This window comes from Lutra lutra, chromosome X, assembly GCF_902655055.1.
Source record: "Lutra lutra chromosome X, mLutLut1.2, whole genome shotgun sequence".
In the NCBI taxonomy this organism is placed as follows: Eukaryota; Metazoa; Chordata; class Mammalia; order Carnivora; family Mustelidae; genus Lutra; species Lutra lutra.
In genome coordinates this window covers 45697630-45717174 of record NC_062296.1, presented here as the reverse complement: position 1 = coordinate 45717174, position 19545 = coordinate 45697630, and the positions used below count along the sequence as shown (strand labels likewise).

At 44.4% G+C, this 19545-nt stretch overlaps 1 protein-coding gene across 1 annotated transcript; it reads right to left on the bottom strand.

Moving 5' to 3' along the window:
• Positions 1-9935: 9935 nt before the first annotated feature.
• FGF16 (fibroblast growth factor 16) lies at positions 9936-18385 on the bottom strand. Its single transcript, XM_047716268.1, has 3 exons — positions 17815-18385; positions 11691-11794; positions 9936-10347 (listed from the first exon to the last, which is right to left on the bottom strand). Exons 1-3 carry the CDS (start codon positions 18086-18088, stop codon positions 10102-10104), a joined length of 624 nt encoding a protein of 207 aa, XP_047572224.1. The 5' UTR covers positions 18089-18385; the 3' UTR covers positions 9936-10101.
• Positions 18386-19545: the final 1160 nt, after the last annotated feature.

Here is a 19545-nt window from a genome sequence, read left to right as displayed (position 1 = left end):
CCTCCTTACTGTTTTCCACAGTGGCTGCATCAGTTTGTGTTCCCACCAATAGAGAAGGTTTCCTTTTTTTCCATAACCTCACCAACACTTGTTTTTTCTTGTGGGTTTGATTTTAGCCATTCTGACAGTTGTAAGGTAATAGCTCATTGTGATATCTCATTGTGGTTTTAATTTGCATTTCTCTGATAAGTAGTGATGTTATCAACCTCATTTTAAATGGATTGCATGATCATAGTGACGTATCATAACTTACAGCCATTCTTCTATTGTTGGAAAGTCAAGGTTTTTTTTTTTTGCCTTTATACATAATGTTGCAATGAGCATCTTCATGTATAAGTCTTTGAATTATTAGAAGTTGATTTACTGGATCAGAAGGCATGGACATTTTAAAATTTCTTGATGTATATTATCAGGTTATAGCATCAGTATTCTCCCAATAGCAGTATATGACTGAGCCTAGGTCCCTACCTTTACTGTGGTTTTCAGTATTAATGTATTTTTAAAAACTTTGTCAATATAATAAAAAAAATCTTATTGTTTCATATTTCATTAATTGTTTTTGAGGTTTAAGTACATTGTTGATGTTTTTTCAAGTTATATATCTTCTTTTGTGAATTGCCTATGTTCTCGGGCCATATTCTATTGGGGCTTGGTGTTTTTATTACATATTTGTGAGGATGTTATATTCAGTATATTTAAAGATTTATTCATTTATTTAAGGAGAGAGAATGGTGGGCAGGGAGCGGGTCAGGGGGAGAGGAAAAGAGAAGCTCAAGGAGACTCCATGCAGAGTGCAGAGCCCAACACAGGGTGGAATCTCATGACCCTGAGATCACGAACTGAGTCAAAACCAAGAGTCAGATGCTTAACTGACTGTGCCACTCAGGCACCCCTAAAGGTAATAAGTTTTTGTAGTCTGTGGCAAATGTTTCCCTAAAGTTTTTTTTAACCTTTTAATTTTATTATTTTTTATATTTAGGAGTTTACAAACTTCCTGATATTTTCCTTAATAGTTTCATCCTTTACTTGTATGTTTAGTAAGTTCTTCAAGAATTAGAGAAATTTGTACACTTTGCAAAGACAAGGCTGTGTGGCAGAGTTGGAATCAAATGTACAAAGTAAGGATATAGCTTTCAGAGAAAGAGGAACACTCTCTGAAAGAGGAGGAAAGGAAAAATGAATCTAAAGCTTTCTAGAAAGAAATTAAAGGAGACCTAAATAAATGGAAAGACATCTTATGTTCAGGGACAAGAAGACTTAATATTATCAAAATGGCAATTCTCCCTAAATTTATCTGAAAGATTCAATGCCATCTCTATCAAAACCCAGAAGGCTTCTTTGTATAAATTGACAAATTAATCCTAAAATTTATATAGAATTGAAAATGAGCCAAAAAGTAGTTAAAACAGTCTTGAAAAAGAACAAAGTTGGAGACTCCCACATCCTGATTCAAAACTTACTACAAATCTACAGTAATCATGGTTGTGTGGTATCATCATGAGGATGGACATATAGATCAATGTTTAGAACTGAGAATGCAGAAGAAAACCCATACATCTTTGGTGAAATGATCATCAGTAAGAGTGCCAAGACTATTCAATGGGGATGGTATAGTTGTTGTTTTTTTTAACAAATGGTGTAATGTCAAAACATCTGGGCATACAACATGCAACAACATGAAGTTGGAGCTCTACCTCACACCATATAGTTGTGTCCAGGCCATATAAAGAAATCTTATAATTCAATAATAAAAAGACATATAACCCAATTTAAAAAATGGGCAATGAATCTGAACAGACATTTCTCCAAGGAAGATACACAAATGGGCAATAAGCACATGAAAAATTGCTTAACATCATTAGTCATCAGAAAAACGCAAATAAAAACTATAGTGAGATACCACTTCACACCTACTAGGATGGCTACAATAAAGAAGTTGGAAAATAACAAGTGATAGTGAGGATGTGCATAAATTGGAACCCTCATATATTGCTGGTGGGAATATGAAATGATATAACCTCTTTGAAAAAATGTTTGGTATCTTCTCAGATGGTTGACCATAGAGGTACCACAGAACCCAGAAATTCTACTCCTAGGTATATATCCAAAAGAAATGAAAACATGTGCTCACACAAAGACTTGTATACAAATGTTCATAGCAGCATTATTCATAATAGCCTCAAAGTGAAAACAATACAAATGTCCATCAACTGATGAATGGATAAACAAAATGTGGTTTATCCATAGTATGAAATAGTATTCAGCAATATAAAGAAATGCAGTACTGACACATGCTACAATATGGATGAACCTTCAAAACATTGTGCTATGTGAAAAAAGTCAGTCACAAAAGACCACATATTGTATGATTTCATTTATGTGAAATGTTCAGAAAAGGAAAATCCATGGAGACTAAGTAGATTAAGGGTTACCAGGAACCGCAAGGAGGTAATGGGAAGTTTGTCCTTAACGGTTTCAGGGTTTTTGGGGTGATGAAAGGTTTTGGAAATAGATAGTGGTGATGGCTGCGTAACATTGTGAACGTAATGCTAACTGAATTGTACACTTAAAAATAGTTAAAATTGTGGCACACCTGGGTGGCGCAGTCAGTTGAACATATGACTCTTGGTTTCAGCTCAGGTTGTGATCTCAGGGTCATAATATCAAGCCTTGCATCAAGCTCCATGCTCTGCCCCTTCTGTTCACATGCTCTCTCTCTCTAAAATAAATAAATAAATAAATAAATAAATCTTTAAAAACAGGTTAAAATGGAAAATTTTGTTATATGTATTGTATCACATTAAAAATTAAAAAAATGTTTTCTTTAAAAGAGAAAAGCAGAACTAAACATACCAAAAAATGATTTATGGGAAGTCACAATTAGATGGAGTAGGTCTTTTTTTTTCTAAAGATTTTATTTATTTATTTGACAGACAGAGATCACAAGTAGGCAGAGAGGCAGGCAGAGAGAGAGGGGCAAGTAGGCTCCCCGCTGAGCAGAGAGCCCGATGCGGGGCTCGATCCCAGGACTCTGAGATCATGACCTGAGCCGAAGGCAGAGGCTTTAACCCACTGAGCCACCCAGGTGCCCCTAGATGGGGTGGGTCTCAATAAAATGTTGGAGGAGGTTTCATCTACAGAAACCAGAGAGTGTCTGATCCAGAACAGGCTGGATCTGAGAGCTGGAGACAAATGGAAATTTATATTTTTTCACATGAACTAATACAATGTTTACCACCTATTCTCATGACAAGAATTACTTGGAGACTTGCTAAATATACAGATCAGTGATTCTCAAAGTTTGGTCTAAGGACTCTAGGGGTGGTTGTGGGTTCCCTTCTTTTCTAAGTACAGATCAAGGAGATGCCAAATTTTCTTCTTATACTTCAGCCAAAAGAACACATAGCAATAGATTGAAAGCAGAAGCAGATATAAGAATCCAGCTGTCTTCTATTAAGGGAGATATCAAAGATGTTTGGAAAATAATACCATTCACTAAATTCTTTAGAATATAGTTATTTTTCATTAACATGTGATTTATATTGATACTAATGGATTTACTGTTATTTTAAATGAATTATTAGATAGTAAAAAATTTGAAATTAAAAAAATTGAGTTTCTAATATGTTAAATACCAATAGCTATAACCCACATAAACAAAAGCTCTTGGAGGTCTTCAATAGTTTCTAAGTGTGTAAAGATTCTCCAGAATAAAAAATTTGAAAACCATTGATATAGATAATCAAGCCTCTCAGCTTTTAGGAAGTCCCAATAGAGCCCAGGAGTCTGTATTTTTAGATAATTACACCAGTTGCTGAGCAGAGTTTGGTTAACACTGAGTCAATACAAAGGTGTTTAAGTGTTAGGGATTTTTATGATGAGCTATGGTTAATGTCAGACAAAATCAAAACTAAATGAATAAAAGGGTTGTCAAGCAGAAAAGGGCTGGTCCATTTGAGGTTGACAAGACTGTTTCGTAGTGGAGCTATCTAATGAACCAGTTTTCATAATTTTCTTAAGCAGTGTTGGCACTCCAGGAGCAGAAGCAGAGAAAGTGGGCACTTTAAACTAGAGTTGGATGGGGCTTTAGGTAGGGGCTAAGTTATCCTGTAACTAATTAGGGAGATCCATAATATTCAGATTTTATGTTGAGGAGGCTATACTCTGGGTTTATATTGCAGGAGAGATCTGGGACCTATTGGGTGTCGCATAATAGCCCAAGGGGGATACCTGGGGAAATCTATAGCACACAGTGTTAGGTGAGGTTAGGATGGTGTTATATGAGTTTTAGAAACTTAGAGCCTTTGCAACTGGTGAGATGCAGGAAAATCAGAAACTGACAAGGCAAGCATGCATCTGCCCACAGGGGTTTATTTTAGTGTATGGAAGGTTAAAGGGGACTGGACACAACTATAAGGAAGAGAAATGAAGATAAGGGGTTCTGGATATGTGGGACTTGGGTGATACTGTACATGGTGCGGTTATGGGAGCCTAGAGAAGGGAAGATCCTGGAACCCTAGGATGCACTGCTAAAATATAATTAAAGCAGAAGTCAGGTGAGGGCTGAGAGATTCTGCTGATTTACTTTATATTGGGTTCATTCAAAGATGGAGTTTCCCCGTAGGCACTCTCTTTATATGTTCTATGTAAGAAGCCAACATTTGTATGGCATGACTGTCTCATGTACCATCTTGCTTTCTGGAACCTGTTTTTCCAACTAGACTATGTCTTATTCTGTATTTTTAAGGACATAATAAGTGCTCAGTAAATATCTGTTCATGAATGGATAATGAATTTGGGATCAAAGAGTTAGGAAGTAAAGGAATGTGGATACAAAACAAGGTTGGTCGACTCCAGGATCTGAAGAACAGGTTATCTGTGTCTTTGGCTTCATTGCCAAAGATAAAGAACAGCGCTGATCCCGTACCTCTTCTGGGAATTGGAAACAGATGCAGCGGGGGAAACAGCCTATGCTGGGGTGAAAGGGTGGAGAGAGACTATTGAGGATCAAGGAGATAACTGGGTATCTCTGCAATTGCCATCAGAGCCCTGGTATAGACAGACCTATTAGGAAGGCCTTCTGTTTTCTCCTGAGAACAGAGGGAGCTCTAAGAATGTACTGATTCTTCTGCAGAGCAAAGGAATTAAATGACAAATGGGGAACATGTCATTCCAAAGGAAAGGATATCTTCTCTCTGGCCCCCTTCTCCCTCTTACATTCCTTCTCAAAAGATCCCTATTCTTGAAGTGCTGGGGAAAGGCTATGTAGCTCCAATGACTCCACAGAGAAAGAAAGCAGCCCCCAAGGGCCGGCCTTTTCAGCAGAAGGTTAGGTCTGTAGTCCAGGCAACTTGGACTGAGCCCATGTGACCTGTGGTCCCACTAGAACTCTGACCCTGATGGATTTCTGACCATGCAGCCAAGGATTTGGTGGCTGAGCACCGCAGTGACTTGAAGGTAGATAAATTCAAATTCTTCTATTATTTCAAGAGTTTGATTAAATTCCTTCTGGGAAGGAGTCTGCTTTGATGGCTCTGATAAGCTCTTTGTGTCTGGGCCTGGTGGGTTCAGTCTCTGCTTGTTTTTTGAGCACGAGTAACATTCAGCTGTGGCAGTGCTGTTGAAAGGAGAGATGTGCAGGGTGGGGAAGGAGAGTCTGGTTGCTATTGGGAATGTTGTATGGGCTGGTCCTGGCTTGAGCTTTTTTCAGAACCATGGGAGGAGTTAAGCTGTCCCTTAGCTCTTTCCTCCCCTTGCTTCCACCTCCCTGTCACCAAACTTGAAGCTATCTCTTAGAAGACAGGAGTCAAAGGTTTCACACATAAAATGTGCATCTTTGAAATAAAAAACCTAAAGCCTCTATCAAGGTTTTCACTGGAGGATCACAGTGGCCAAGGGGCCACCAGTTCTTATTCCAGGTGTTTTGAGGCTGTGGAAACTCCTGGAGTAGTAGTTCCTAACATTTTGGGAGAATCTTTGAGATTCTCCAGTGAGATTCTCCAATAACCAATGAAAGGTTAAATGTACATACACATAAAAATTGGTGTATTATTTTGAGAGTTCAATCTCAGGGAAACTTCCATGGACCTTTAAGGACCTTGTGAACCCCAAATGTGGGTTTTGATTTTGTTTTGTTTTGCATGGAATAGCAGTTGGGTAGCACTCCTAGCGGGGTCTTATATACTCTTCCTTGGAGCACTATTGGTGTTCATGACAAATCTGGGGGTCTGGGGAATATAGAATCAGTAACTAATGCCACATTCTGCCATTTTAATCTGGTATTCACCCCAGCCCCTCTAAATCCTTGTCAAGAGGTTGTCTAACTTCTGCTTAAACTCTTCCAGTGACAGGGAATTCACTACCTTTTCTGAGACACCCTGTAGTTTGTCATAGTGCCCATGTAAGTATACTTGGACTTAACATCACTTCAGATGATTCTGTTATATAATGTATTTTCTCTCTCTCTAGCCCTGCATTTGTATAACACACACATTTACAAAAGGTGTCTATGTCTTTGTCCATTCATTCATTTACTCATTCATCTTTTCAACCCATCATGTGTCTATTCAAACAAACATTTCCTAAGTGTTTGTTTTGTTCCAGGAATACCCTAAACACTGGGAGAGGACGCAAAGATGAATTAGAAATGGTCTCTGAACATATTTTCATTCAAAACCAAAGGTCTAGAGTTTACTACTCTAAAATTCCCTCTCGGTCAGCACAAAAGATCTACTTTTGCACTTTAGAGCAATCAGCTCTAAACTGGTGTCAATCAGCTGTCAATTGATCTCATGCTAATAGGTCATCTATCTTACATTTCCATTTCCAGAATTTACCTTTCCCATCTTTTTTTTTTTTAGCTCTCAACTTATTTTTAAAATTTTTAGCTTACAGAAACTTTTTTTTTTCTAAATTACATATGTTAGTTACCATATTTTTGAAAATGAGAACAGCTGCCCATTGACATTTTCCAGCCACCTGCCCCATTCACTGTTATTCCTAAAGTTCAATACCAAGAGTGCCTCCCCTGTGAACTCCTGGACCCCTGGATCCTGGGACCCTACACCATTCTAATCTTTTCCCCTGTACTTCCACTGAGAGGAGAAAGGTAAGGACTAACCCTAAGATTTGGAGCCTTTACCTTTTTCATCACAGTGGCATTTTCCTTACAGATTCTGCCCTGTAATATCATGCTGTGGCTTTGCCAGGCTCATGTCAAGTACCTTACTACAGTAACAATGGCCTCACTCACAGGGAAGTGCCCGCTTGCTATTGGTCCAAACAGATTCCATTGATCTCACAAGTCCTCAGAAGTTGTGGATGTGTATCAAAAGTTATAGGTAGCTGACCACAGATAATACAGGTAAAATTTTGGTTTAAAAAATGAAGTGTGATGTTCATTAAAAATGTGATAAAAACATCACACTGCTGATGTTTACCCTTATCCTAGAGACCTCTAGAGGTCATGTCTCATCCCTGCAGCTTAACACAGACATGCCATCAGCCTCTTTGCCTCTCCAAATTGTGTTGGTTCTTCACAGTTGGCATGACCCCTTTCAGGAAACTTTCCCTACTCACCCTAGCCCTGTGAGATCTTCATCTTGGTGGATCTATTGGTGAGCATTCTAATCTATGATCATACATAATCACGCAACTTAGCACTTTTTATCATATAATCTTACATGCTATCTCATGTATATATGCTCTTCTGTGTGGTTTCTCTGTTAGGTACTTAGATTTGCATGAGCCTTTAGACTTTATGATTTTGATTTTTAAGTGAGCTGCTACCTAAGCTATTTGTTTTGTCCCCACAATCAGCTGGAAAAACAATGGATGCCCGCATGATGTGACTGAGGAGTGTCAGAAGGAGCTAGCCTAAACCTAAAACCCTTTCCTGCCAGTCCTTTCTGGTGTCTGAGTACTCAATGGGACTTTTTCTCCCTTGGCTGTTTTTTCCTGACAGCATATGCTTTGAAAGTTCAAATAACCTCATGTTCCTATCTGAGTAAATATCAGTAAAGAGGCTAGGGATCTTAAACCAAGATATCTCAGGGGGTCCTCTGGAGAAGAGGGAGTTCCAGGAATGCCAACTCCACTTGAACTAAAGCAACTCTATTTTTGTTTTATGGGCAAAAGTTATCCTAAAACTTTATTTATAAGCCATTCATCTGCAAAAAGAATTCTTTTTGAAAACCATTCTTTCAGGACACTAAGTTTCAAAATTTATCCTGCAAAGGAATCCCCTGGGAGGCCTGTGAACATGCAGATTTCTGGGCCTCACCCCCTGCCCAGAGTTTCTGATTTGGCGGGTCTAGTGTACTTTAGGGAAGTGTGTTAACAGCTTCCCAAAACTCTCTAGGAGAAGCACTGGGAGGGGGTGGGGATAAGGGGTTGGAGAGGGAGTGGGAGAATGCTTCCAGAAGGGAAGTTGACTGGTTCAAAAAAATAGGTGTCCCTCCTGATTGTTGTTCATTTTGAATCCCTCCATCTTCATATCTTCATAAGACCTTCAGGCTTTGATCCCTAACCAAATCCCAAAGGAGGGTTCTTCTTTGCCTTGTCATAAGCACAAGTAGGAGCTTCTGTGAGAGCCATTGGTCCAGGCCTTCCTGAAGCTTTGATTCATCACTAAGTTTAAAGTCATAGCAACAGTGTTCACAATTGCCAAACTGTGGAAGGAGCTGAGATGCCCTTCAAACAGGTGAATGGATAAAGAAGATGGGGTTCATATATACAATGGAATATTATTCAGCTGTCAGAAAGGATGAATACCCATCATTTTCTTCGACTTAGATGGAACTGGGGGGGATCATGCTGAGTGAAGTAAGTCAAGCAGAGAAAGACAATTATCATATGGTTTCACTCATATGTGGAACATAAGGAATAGTGTGGAGGACCATAGGGGAAGAGAGGGAAAACTGAAGGGGGAGATGTCAGAAAGGGAGACAAACCATGAGAGACTCTGGACTCTGGGAAACAAACTGAGGTTTACAGAAGGGAAGGGGTGGGGGAAATGGGGTAGTCAGGTGGTGGGTATTAAGGAAGGCATGTGTTGTGATGAGTACTGGGTGTTATACACAACTAATGAATCATTGAACACTGTATAAAAAACCAATGATGTACTGTATGGTGGCTAACTGAACATAATAAAAAAAGAAGCAAACAAACAAAAAAAAAGTCACAGAACCAGAAAAGACTTCAGATAAGGCCCCTAAATAATGCTAGTGTGGTTGGTGATGGGTCATCTAGGCGAAGTAGTGTGATGCTCACATCAGGAGATTCTAATAAGTTGGAGAGAGAGAAGCTAACCAACCTTCTAATCCTACTAAATGTACAACTCAGTGGAATTAGACCATGGTTACAATATAAAATTTTATTGCCAATAAAAGCCTTTAATAACTCATTTATCCTGTTTCAGTAGGACCTTATTCTTTCTGATGAAAATCCAGTCATAGCATCTCTCATTAAAAATAAAATTATTTTGAAATAAATAAATATATAAAATAAATAGCATATACATTTCATAAATAGTTTGTCCATATGCACAGTATCCATGCTTACATTTTAATACCATTTTCTCCCAACCTACCCCATCTCCCAATTCTAACAGCAAGAAAACTGCATGTCAGGAAGGTGAGAAATCTCCAGAGCCAGTGCAGGGATGGCCTGCATCAGGTCACAGCCCCAAGGCTTTTAATGAGACTTTCCCAAGGCTCTGTATATAGCATCCATGCCAGATTCCTCGGTCTTTTGTTTACCCATTGTCAAAGTATTTGGGTAGATTGTGGGGCAAGATAACCCTGGCCCTTGGCAAGGGCCCCCATTCTTTCTTGTGCCACCTCAGGGGGAAGAACACGAGTAAAGAAAATAGTATATACAAGATTCCCTCTAGCCCACCCCCTCCACCCATTTCCCTCCCCCAAATGACCCATCCTTGATATACACTTTGAACAAGGGAACAGCTGGATCGAGTTGAACAGGAAGTGCTCCTCTGTTATCTAAACTGGTAGGAAAGAGGATTGAGAAGCTATGAGTATAGTGCTTGTGGAGACAACTGTGGCCCTAGAGTACAGGGGTCACAAAGGTCACACTAGGCTTCCATTACCTATAGCGGAAGAGGTCTCTGGACATGGAGGGCAACTTAGAAGGATCTACTGGCCTGGGCAAAAAGTGAGTGAATTTCTGGTGTCGTTTAGTCCTGTATCCCTCCCGGGGTGAGCCATCTTTATTCAAGGCCACATAATACTGTCTCTCCGAGTCCAAGTGTTTGTACAAGGTGGAAGCATAGGTGTTGTACCAGTTTTCTTCAAATTGTTCCCGGAACACACATTCACGTGTGAGCTTCTTCTGTGAGGGTGAGAAAATAAAGCAGAGCCTATTAGATGACGATTTCTCCCATCCCAGCTTGTTGAAATAGCAATAGCACATTGATATTTGAAAATTTCCATCCCATCTCCCAGTATTCCCAAGGCATCTTCTTTCCAAATAGCACAAAACAGTCCTGTTTTGAGGCCTTCATCCTCTTTCGGGAACCACACAGGAATGTTTTAGGTGAGATCTCTCCTGAAGGCAGGAGACTGAAGGAGATGGCCTCGCCCGGCTCTCTGAGCCTGAGAATTTCTGCGATGGCCTACCAATGCTCCTTTGGCACCAGAATTTTCTCCCTGCTTCGGGCAAACAATGTCAAATCCACTGAGATTACAGTCAACCACGCCAACTAACAGGCAAAGGCCTTGGATCCATCTAAAGCTCCATAGGAGGTAAGTTATGATCTCTCCTAATGAGGGGTCTCAGGCCTGTCAGTTGGAAAGATCTCTTTGAAAAGTTCCTCTAATCTAGCTGCCGCAAGCTAGCAGCTCCTGAGGCAGGTCTCTTGTCTTTGTCCCTTCTCACACTTGATCCAGCTGGCATGCTACTTGCTGGGGTGGCCGATACTGAGTGCTGGGGACAGGCCTATCTTGTAGGTGTCAGGGAAAAATGTGCTCTGATTTCCTGGGGTGCAGGCAGCCAGAAAGCATGCTCGGGGACTCAAAAGGCAAACCCAGGAGTTAGGATCTCCTGAAAGTGGGAGTGAAGTGAGTGAAGCCACTCACCATTCCCCAGCTCTAGGCTAGCTTCCAGAATAGAGAACATGTACTGCAGCCAACACCATCCTAGCTGGGGACTTAGGGCTGTCACCAGGTCCTAGAACACTCACTCTTCATTTGTGTGTTTCATTTGGCCTCTGGGATTCAGCTGAAGCAGTCTGGAAGTCAGGGACTATGGTTTCAATCTCAGAATCTCAATCTGAGGGCCAGTGCTTCCACTGCCAATTTTTGTGCCAGCTTGTCTGCTACTCCTCCAAGTACCCATTAAAATTCCGAGGTGCCCCTCAGGAGTGTAAATGCCCCAAACCCTCACCATCTGGTTGACAAACCAGCACAGTTTATGGTTATCGCCAGGCTGGCTGGCTGTCTAATGGAAGAGGTGAAAGCAAAGTTGCCACAAAAAAGCTTATGTTTTGTTGGGAACAGAAGGAGTGAGAGTGTTATACAGCAAGCTCCTGGGCAGCCAAGAAGCACCTAGAAGGCACTGATCCCTCACAGTTGATAGAAGTATTTCAAGTGCTAGGTCAGTGTTTTATGATTTGCCTTACATAGTCCAAACACTGGTGGTGATAGCCTCTCATGAAAAGAAAACCTTCAACTTACCGACCCATAGAGTTCTCCTCGCTCATTCATTCCTAAGTACAGGCCAGAGTCCACTCCCCGGATGCTGATCAAGCCTACAGCCAGGCTGATAAACTCCAGGATTCCTAGAGCAAAAAAGTGAATGCCATTTCTATTAGCGATGTTGAGCTCAGAGGAAGCTGTGCAGGTGACGTGAGCTACTAGTCATTGATCCCCAACCGGAGGCCAGCCCTGTATGCCTTCGGTGAGTTACCTTATGAAACCATCTTTTGCAGCAAGGATGGAACCTCAGAAAATGTACTGAGTCTTTCTGGGCCTCAGTTTTTCCCTGTGTGAGACGGGTGAAACAATCTCTTACTCAACACTCAGAGATATTACAAGGAAGAGACCAGGGGCAGGCTTTGGCTATGAAAGTTCCATAATTACAAGGTACTATTTAATACCACCATTTCGAGTAATGGGAGGGGAGCTTTCAAAATGGAAGAATGTAGCTAGATTTCTGTATCTTCGCAAAGTCACTTCCCTCTCCCACAGAGCACATAGCATTACCTTGTTGTCCTCTAGGCTGCATTTGTTTTGCACCCTCTTAGCTCCCATGTCCTTAAAGCCACATGAGGCTGTCAACTACCCATGGCTGACTCTAACAAAGGCCATACAGTCCCACTCACTAAGTCTGTGTCTCCTTCTTAAGGCAGAAGGCAAAAAAAAAAAAACAAACAAACCAAAAAACCAAAAAAAAAAAAAACAAAAACAAAAACAAAAACCCAGGGCCTGGCGAGAGCTTTCTCCTAAAATACGCTCTCAGCCAAGGCAGTCTCAGGCTGACAAGCCTGTCAGTTTCCCCTTGTCTCTTTAGAATTTTGAGTTTATCCATGGCAAAGAGTTGGCAGGTAGTACTGGACTTGACACTGATCTTAGATGTTGCAACTTTAAAGGGAAAGTTGGGAAGACATTCAGAAACATCCCTCTAGCTGACAAGGTTAGAGGTGAGGAGTTGAAAATGTTTTCATGTACCCAGCAGCAGCAGGAGAAAGAAAGAAATCAACTTCTAAGAGGGAAAAAGGACCCAGAACTTAAATCCTGGTGGTGCTGAGGACTACAGTTTTGTCCCAAGATAGTACACCTGTTACTCTACAGTTATAGACAGAATGGTCAAGAAGATTCCCCTTTGATATTCTGGTTTCTAACCATGTTTTCCAATGTACAGACCAAAACTTGATATGACTGACTCACAGAGGCATCTGAAGGTATGAAATGAGCTCATATCTGGTTGCTTTTCTTACCCCCTAAAAGCAATTTTTAAGGGTAATAATATTCTCTGTGATCTACATAGGGAGTAGAACTGATCCTTAAAGGCTACTTAAAAAATTAAGTGGTTGATTCTGAAATTGGATTCAAAACTCCAGTGGTTAGTCTCCTGAAAAGTGACTTGGGCCGGTGGATGAATGTGCAGATGTGGCAGCTTTAGGGGGTACATGTTTCCACAGCTCACTTGGATGTCTTTGAAGAATGCAAAGGTCTGCTGCCATTGTATGGCCTCTGACATCGAACTCCCTTAGGTTTTATTCTCAGTTGGCTTGTTCTTAACTCCTATAGTACAAGAAAGGACTTTTGGGAAAAGGGACTGACACAAGATGGTGGGAGAAGGCAAATAGCTCGTGTCAAGTAAGGGTGAAGCAGGAAGTGATTTAATGGATCAAAACCATTAGTTGCATTGTGCAAGTGTCTGATTTTGGTTCTGCCTTGTTTAACATTTTAATAAATGACTTGTAAGAGGACATAGGGGAACCGCTTACCCTTGTTCTAGGAACTGTACAGCTGAGAAGGTGACACAATCAAAATCCAAAGAGATTTCAGGAGGATGGGAAAATGAGCTGACTCCAACAAAATAAGCCTTAATTAGAATAAATGTAAAGTCCTGTGCTTTGGTCCCTAAACCGATTACTCAAGATGTTTTGTGCTTGGGTTTTGTTGGGGAATGGATGGTGAGCCTCAAGTGCAGACAGCTGAGTTAATCATACTCTGTATCTTAGGGCCTATTATCATAATTGGCCTGTGCAAGGGCTTTATATTCATCTATTTCTTTTTATTTCTGTACTCTGCTCCCATCCTTCTCCCCACTTCAAACAACCATGTATATTCACTTGAAAACACATACTATTCTTTTGTGTTTCCATGCATTTTCATTAACTATAAGTCAGCCCACCTTTGGAATTGGGAGACGTGGCTTAGCAAAACATCTCTAACAATGACCAGGAGATTTGACCGAACAGGGTAAGCTCAGTATGGGTGATGCATGATATTAAAAAGCTGATGTAGAACTAGTCAAGTAAAAATTAAAATTTATCGTAAAGCTAATGTGAGACAAAGAAACAAAAAAGCTAATGTGATCAAAGGCTGCATGGATAGAGGTCTAGTAACTGGCCAAAAGGAGGAGACTGCCCCACTCTTTTCCACCTTAGACCACACTGAGAGTGCGGTTTTTAGTTCTACTATGTTTAAAGAGGTCTCTGGAAAAACAGGAGTGTGTTCAAAGGTGAGTGGCCAGTATGGTAGGGAAACAAGAAACTGGGTCCTTGTTTCAGCTCTGTGTGCTAAACTTTGAGAGACACCAGCCTGCTTGAGCCTTGGGGGTATTTCCTTTGCTTAGACAAATCGTTTCTGAGCTTCAAGTCTTAGTTCCCTCATTCCCCAAGTACCTCATGTCTCTGACCATCCTGAGCTCATTAAGTAGCAGAGGGCAGCTTGTGATCTCACCGTCCAAGACCTGGTGTGAGAACAAATCATGAAACACAAGAGGTGTGGCCATTTGAGTCACCACAGTTCTTCTCCAACTGTTTACCCTGATGCCAAAGGACAGATCATACAGGAAGTCACTTGGGTTGTGTCCAATAACAGGGGTCTCCAACAGCTGGAATCATCCCTGCCCGGCTGTCTGGGGCATCATTTTCCTCTGCCAACTTTCCTATTAGCTGGATTCAAACTGTGGGAACCCAGTTGCACATGACGATGGAACAGATATTCCTAAACCTCCTGAATCCCAGCCAGCATGAAGGGAGAGAGAAAACGAGCCATTTTCACATTTTCCCTGTTACAGTTGGAGAGGACTATTAACAGCAAAGTGCCAGTTTGTCCTTGGTACTCTCACCCCCTTCGAGGTCCAGGACCTCCCTCCACTCTGCCTCATCCTGACCTGCCCACCTCAGGCTCCGGCCTCGCTTGACAATCTCCAGACTCTTCTTACATCTTTTTTCCCCCTGGCCTCAGTCAAAAACAGATCTGTCCTGAGCTCCACTGCTCCAGAACTTCACTAGGCGGTTGGCTAATGTGTCCTTGAATCTGGTTCCTGGACCTGCCTGGGCTCCCTCAGTCATCCTTTCAGACTTTCGGAGCTAAGACGGTGCTGCTTTGGCATCTCAACAAATAAGAACCAGACTGCTCAAAACCTACAGCAGCTTCCTTAGCCTGCTCCATCACACCTGGTGGGAGGCCTCTCCACCAGTCTGGCCCACTAGCTCTGTTCTGCCAGTCCACAGGTGCCCCCTCAGGAATGTCAGTACCCCTCGAACCCCATGTAAATGCCACCATCCAAGCAGAGACAGAAATACTCCTGACTACTGATTGCAGAGGGAGTGGGGGAGGGAGAGCTGAGGCTATGCCAACAGGTTATTATTCGGAGTCGTGGCTGCTCTTGGGCTCAGCCCTACTCAACTCATTCTGAACACATGGATTCCAGGGTAATCCTTGGGGGCCCTGCTCTCCAATTACAACAAATAGCTATTTACTTTACATGGCCTTTGGAGACTACCTCCTCCCCCCAAGCAGAAATCTATAATATTTTATATCTTAAGTCTGGCCTACTTTACCCTGCTGGAATGTGGACTGCTAAAGCACTTATGGAATGTTAAAGTTTCGATTTATTGAATACTCTGGTTGATTAACTCAAATGTGGAGGGAGGAGAGTCGGCAAACTCAAACGCCACCTCTCTCTTTGCCAAAAGCTAAAGGGAGAAAGAGTAAATGTGTGTTTGAAAGTCGGCTGGGGAGGTTACAAAGAGACAGCTTTGACTAGTTATCATTTCCTTTACAGGAAATACATGGAACTGCCAGGAAGCCAGGGAAGGAGGAAAGGGAAAAGGTGGTGCAGAGGTGGTCTCAGGCAGTGTTATTTTAAAAGGCAAAACCAAAAATGAAGCAGTCAGTTAAGTGGCAATGAAAACATCCCTTCCTCCTGCCAGTTTTATTTCCTTCGCTTTCTCCTTAAACTTACCCTTAGTAGGCCTGAGAGATGAAAAGAAATCAAGATGTGTCCTTAGGGAGGTAATTAAAGACCACTTATCCCAAGAGCCTATTACTAATTTATGTTGACCTTGTAGGTTATTGGGCTCAGCTTAGGCACAGAGTCAGACAAACACTAGCAGCTGGAAGCCAAGCTCATAGTTTCTCCATCTCTGCTGTGCTCCCCACCCCGCCATTTCTCCATCACTTCACAATTTTTCTTTTTACATATCAGGAATCAGTTACTCCAATATCTTTAGGCCATTTCTGGGAGACTTTGGGAGGTTCTGAGACCAGGGTGGGAGTCCCATTCCTTTTGAGGAACAAAAGGGAACTGCAGAGTCACGAGTGATGGAAAGGAAAGGAGCCAAGTTCATACTCCCTCTTCCCTGACCCCACCCATCACCCTTTGGAGGACCTGTTGAAAGTTTATACAGACACCTGCACCCTTCCATTACTCCCACCTCACACACAACCCACTGTCCTCCAGCTCTGTGAGCATCTTTTTCCAAGATGACATAAACCTCATTAGGGTTCCTGCTTGCTCCCAGCAAGGAAGACCAGCCCTGACCTTAAGTTTGTTGCTAGACTTGGCCTTGCCCAAGAACTGGCCTCTGGAAACCCCCCACCCCTGCCCCGCCTTTTACAGTGCACTCCAGATGCACTGTAGCAAGGCAGGGAAAAGGAGGATGGGGGAGATTTGGGGGGAAGAATGGGGGAGGAGGGTAGGCTAAAGAAGGGAACAGGTATCATTCCTGAAGTTTGGCAAAAAAAACCCCTACTGGCTTAGGGATGGAAGGTGTCCTTGGGCCATAGGATTCTCGGGAAGAAGTAGAGGGCATTGGGGGATGGGGCTCCCAAGTAAAGGTAGCTGTCACACCACCTGAATTACAGTTTAGTAGAGAATAGGAAATTGAAAATAAAAATGGCCAAATTACTGAGGAATGAACACATTTGTTTAGAAACCTAATGATCTCCATCCCACATCAAGGTTTATACCAAGTATGTTTTGAATGTGAGACAGGCTCCTATGCCTTCTCAACAATCTGCCGGGTGTTGAGCCGAGAAAATCCTGTCAGGAGGCTGTGCCTTTCCGGTCCTGGGCCCAGGAGACACCTGTTTCTGGGGCTGGGAGCGGGCCCAGGCCATCTCCTCCCCGTGAGGCAAGGAGTCCAGAGGTATTTCCAGGCAAAAGCTGTCCTAGGGTCGTGCCCTTCCAGAGTGGACAGCGGGAGGCGTCCCCAGTTTCTCCAATACCCAGCTCATGCCTTGCGGCCTGGGATTGGCCTCCACCCCGGGCAGAAAAAGCCAGAGGCAGGCAGGTGCTACAGCTGCCGGCTGCCGAGTCTCCCGTCCGCCAAAAGCGATCCCGGCGCGGACCGCCCGCCCACCCCATCCGTAGCCCAGGAAGGCTTCCGCTGTAGACAATCGGCCGCGACAACCCCGCTGCCGGCGAGGCCCCGGTCCCAGCCACGTTCCTTGGCCTCCCCGGGGCGGGGGGGGCAGGTGCTCCTACCCCTTCTCCGGCTCCACCTGCTTTCACGCTAAGCGCAGCGTCCCGGGTCAGAATGATCCCCTGGCTACGGGGGAGGGAAGAAGGGTGGAGTGGGGCGAAGAGAGGCCGCACCTCAAGGCGCCCCCGCCTCCTCCCGAGAACGTCTGAGGGTGCCAGGCGCCCCGACGCCGCGCGGCTCAAGTTTGCGCCGTCTGATCCCTCCTGGCCCACGTCCCTGGCGGTCTCCCGCTTCGACGGACCCGGACTGCACAGGGCTGGGGCGGCCCGTGCGGGCCCCGAGCCGGAGCCCCAGCCATTGGCTCCCCACAGAGCCGTCCGCGGGCTTCCTGTCCCTCCCGGCCGCGTCCTCACCGAAACGGCTGTGGTCGTGGCGGGTGCCGTGCACTGTGCCGTTGGGGAAGATCTCCAGGTGGAAGCCGGTGCGGCAGTACAGCTGGCGGCGCCGCAGGATCCCCTTCAGGTGGGCGAAGTCTGTGGGCGAGCCGCGCTGCAGCTTCCCCTCGATCTGGCCGAGGCGCTCGTTCAGGAAGCCCGGGGAGTCAGCTAAGGGCACGTTCCCCAGAGAGGAGGAGAAGCCGTGTAGGTCCCAGTCCAAGGAGGCGAGGACCCCCCCCACCTCCGCCATGGCGGGGTGCGCGGGGCCGAGCCGGGGCCGCGGGGCGCGAACTACCTCTCCCCTCAGCGAGCGCGGGCGACTCCGCGGCTCTCGCTCGCTCCCTCGCTCGCTCCCTCAGCGCTCTGCCTAGCCGCAGTCGACGTCTGTTCGCGTCCAAGGAACTTCTCAGCGGCGGGGCAGCGAGCTCCTGACCTTGCTCGCAGTCAGAGTAGCGCTTCCCCTACGCATCCATCTCCCTAGGCCTCTCATAGCTGGCTTCGTCGAGCTATCAGATGCAAACAGCACTTTATATACATACCCACTCCCCTTACATTGACATATTGGATATTTAAATACAAGCCACACCTCACTGGCATCCCCTCAGAGATTGGTGTGTGGGGTTTTCTTCCCCCCTTGTATCCATTTGGCTCTTTTTGGAAGGGAGGGGGTGAGGGAGGAGAGAGCTAGCGAGCTTCACTCCCTCTTTTATTATGAAAAAAAAAAAAATGGCAGGAAAAAGCTACACATTGCAGTGAGGCATAACTGCTTTTGGCAGGTTTTTCTGAAACTGCTGATGAAATAACGGAGCCCAGCGCGTGGAGACTGTTGGCGCCCACGGCCGCTCAGGCCTGCTGAGTGGAGGTCTGTTGGCTGCGAGGGGGCAGCTCCCACCTCCCACGCGTCTTCAGGCTCCTTGCTTTTGGAAGGTGGCTTGAGACCAGAGCTGGGGGTTCATGCGTTGCTGAGCCCTTCTTGTTCCCCAGCTGGTCGAAAACTGCAGAAAGGGCGCCTGGCCTGGGACTAGGGCTACTTGGTTTCTTTGTTCTGTTGCCCATCCCCAATCCCACTCCCCACCTGTAGGTCGGGTGGGGTCTGAGGAAGTGAAAAATCCGGAAGCGAATTAAGTCGCAAAATTTGGGAATGGGGGTGGTAGCGGCCCCTGCCCGCACGGAGGCGGGGTCTTTAAGGAGTCTGGGAGGAGCGGGAAACCCCACGGAGGAAAGAAGACATTTTTTTTTTTTTTTTAAGGGACGTTTACAGCTTAAGAAAAGTATGGGGGGGGGGAAGAAATAGAAAGTGCTCTTTTTGAAAAATGATCTCCACTGGCGTTCTGGGCGCGCTTTCACAAGGCTCTTGAGAGCAAACCCGATGAGAGGCCGTTGGAAGCCCGGTGGGGGCTTCCTCCCACCTTTTTTCTTGTTGGAAACAGGTGTTTCCTTGCTGTGTCCTGTGTTCTGCTCCGAGATAGTCTGTCAGGAAGAGCCAGCCGGAGTTGGAGCGGGAACTGGTGGCAATCAAGAGCAACCGGTAGCGTTAAGATGACCTGGGGAGCAGGTGCTCAGCCTGCCCAGCTCCCTCCACGCCTCTGCCCCACACCTGAACCTTGGGGCCCCTCTCAGGCCCTGGCGCTCAGAGACCTGCTTGCCTATTAAACTGAGTTTTTGCTTGCAGTCTGCACCCGCGGTTGCTGTCTTAGGGTCTCCTGC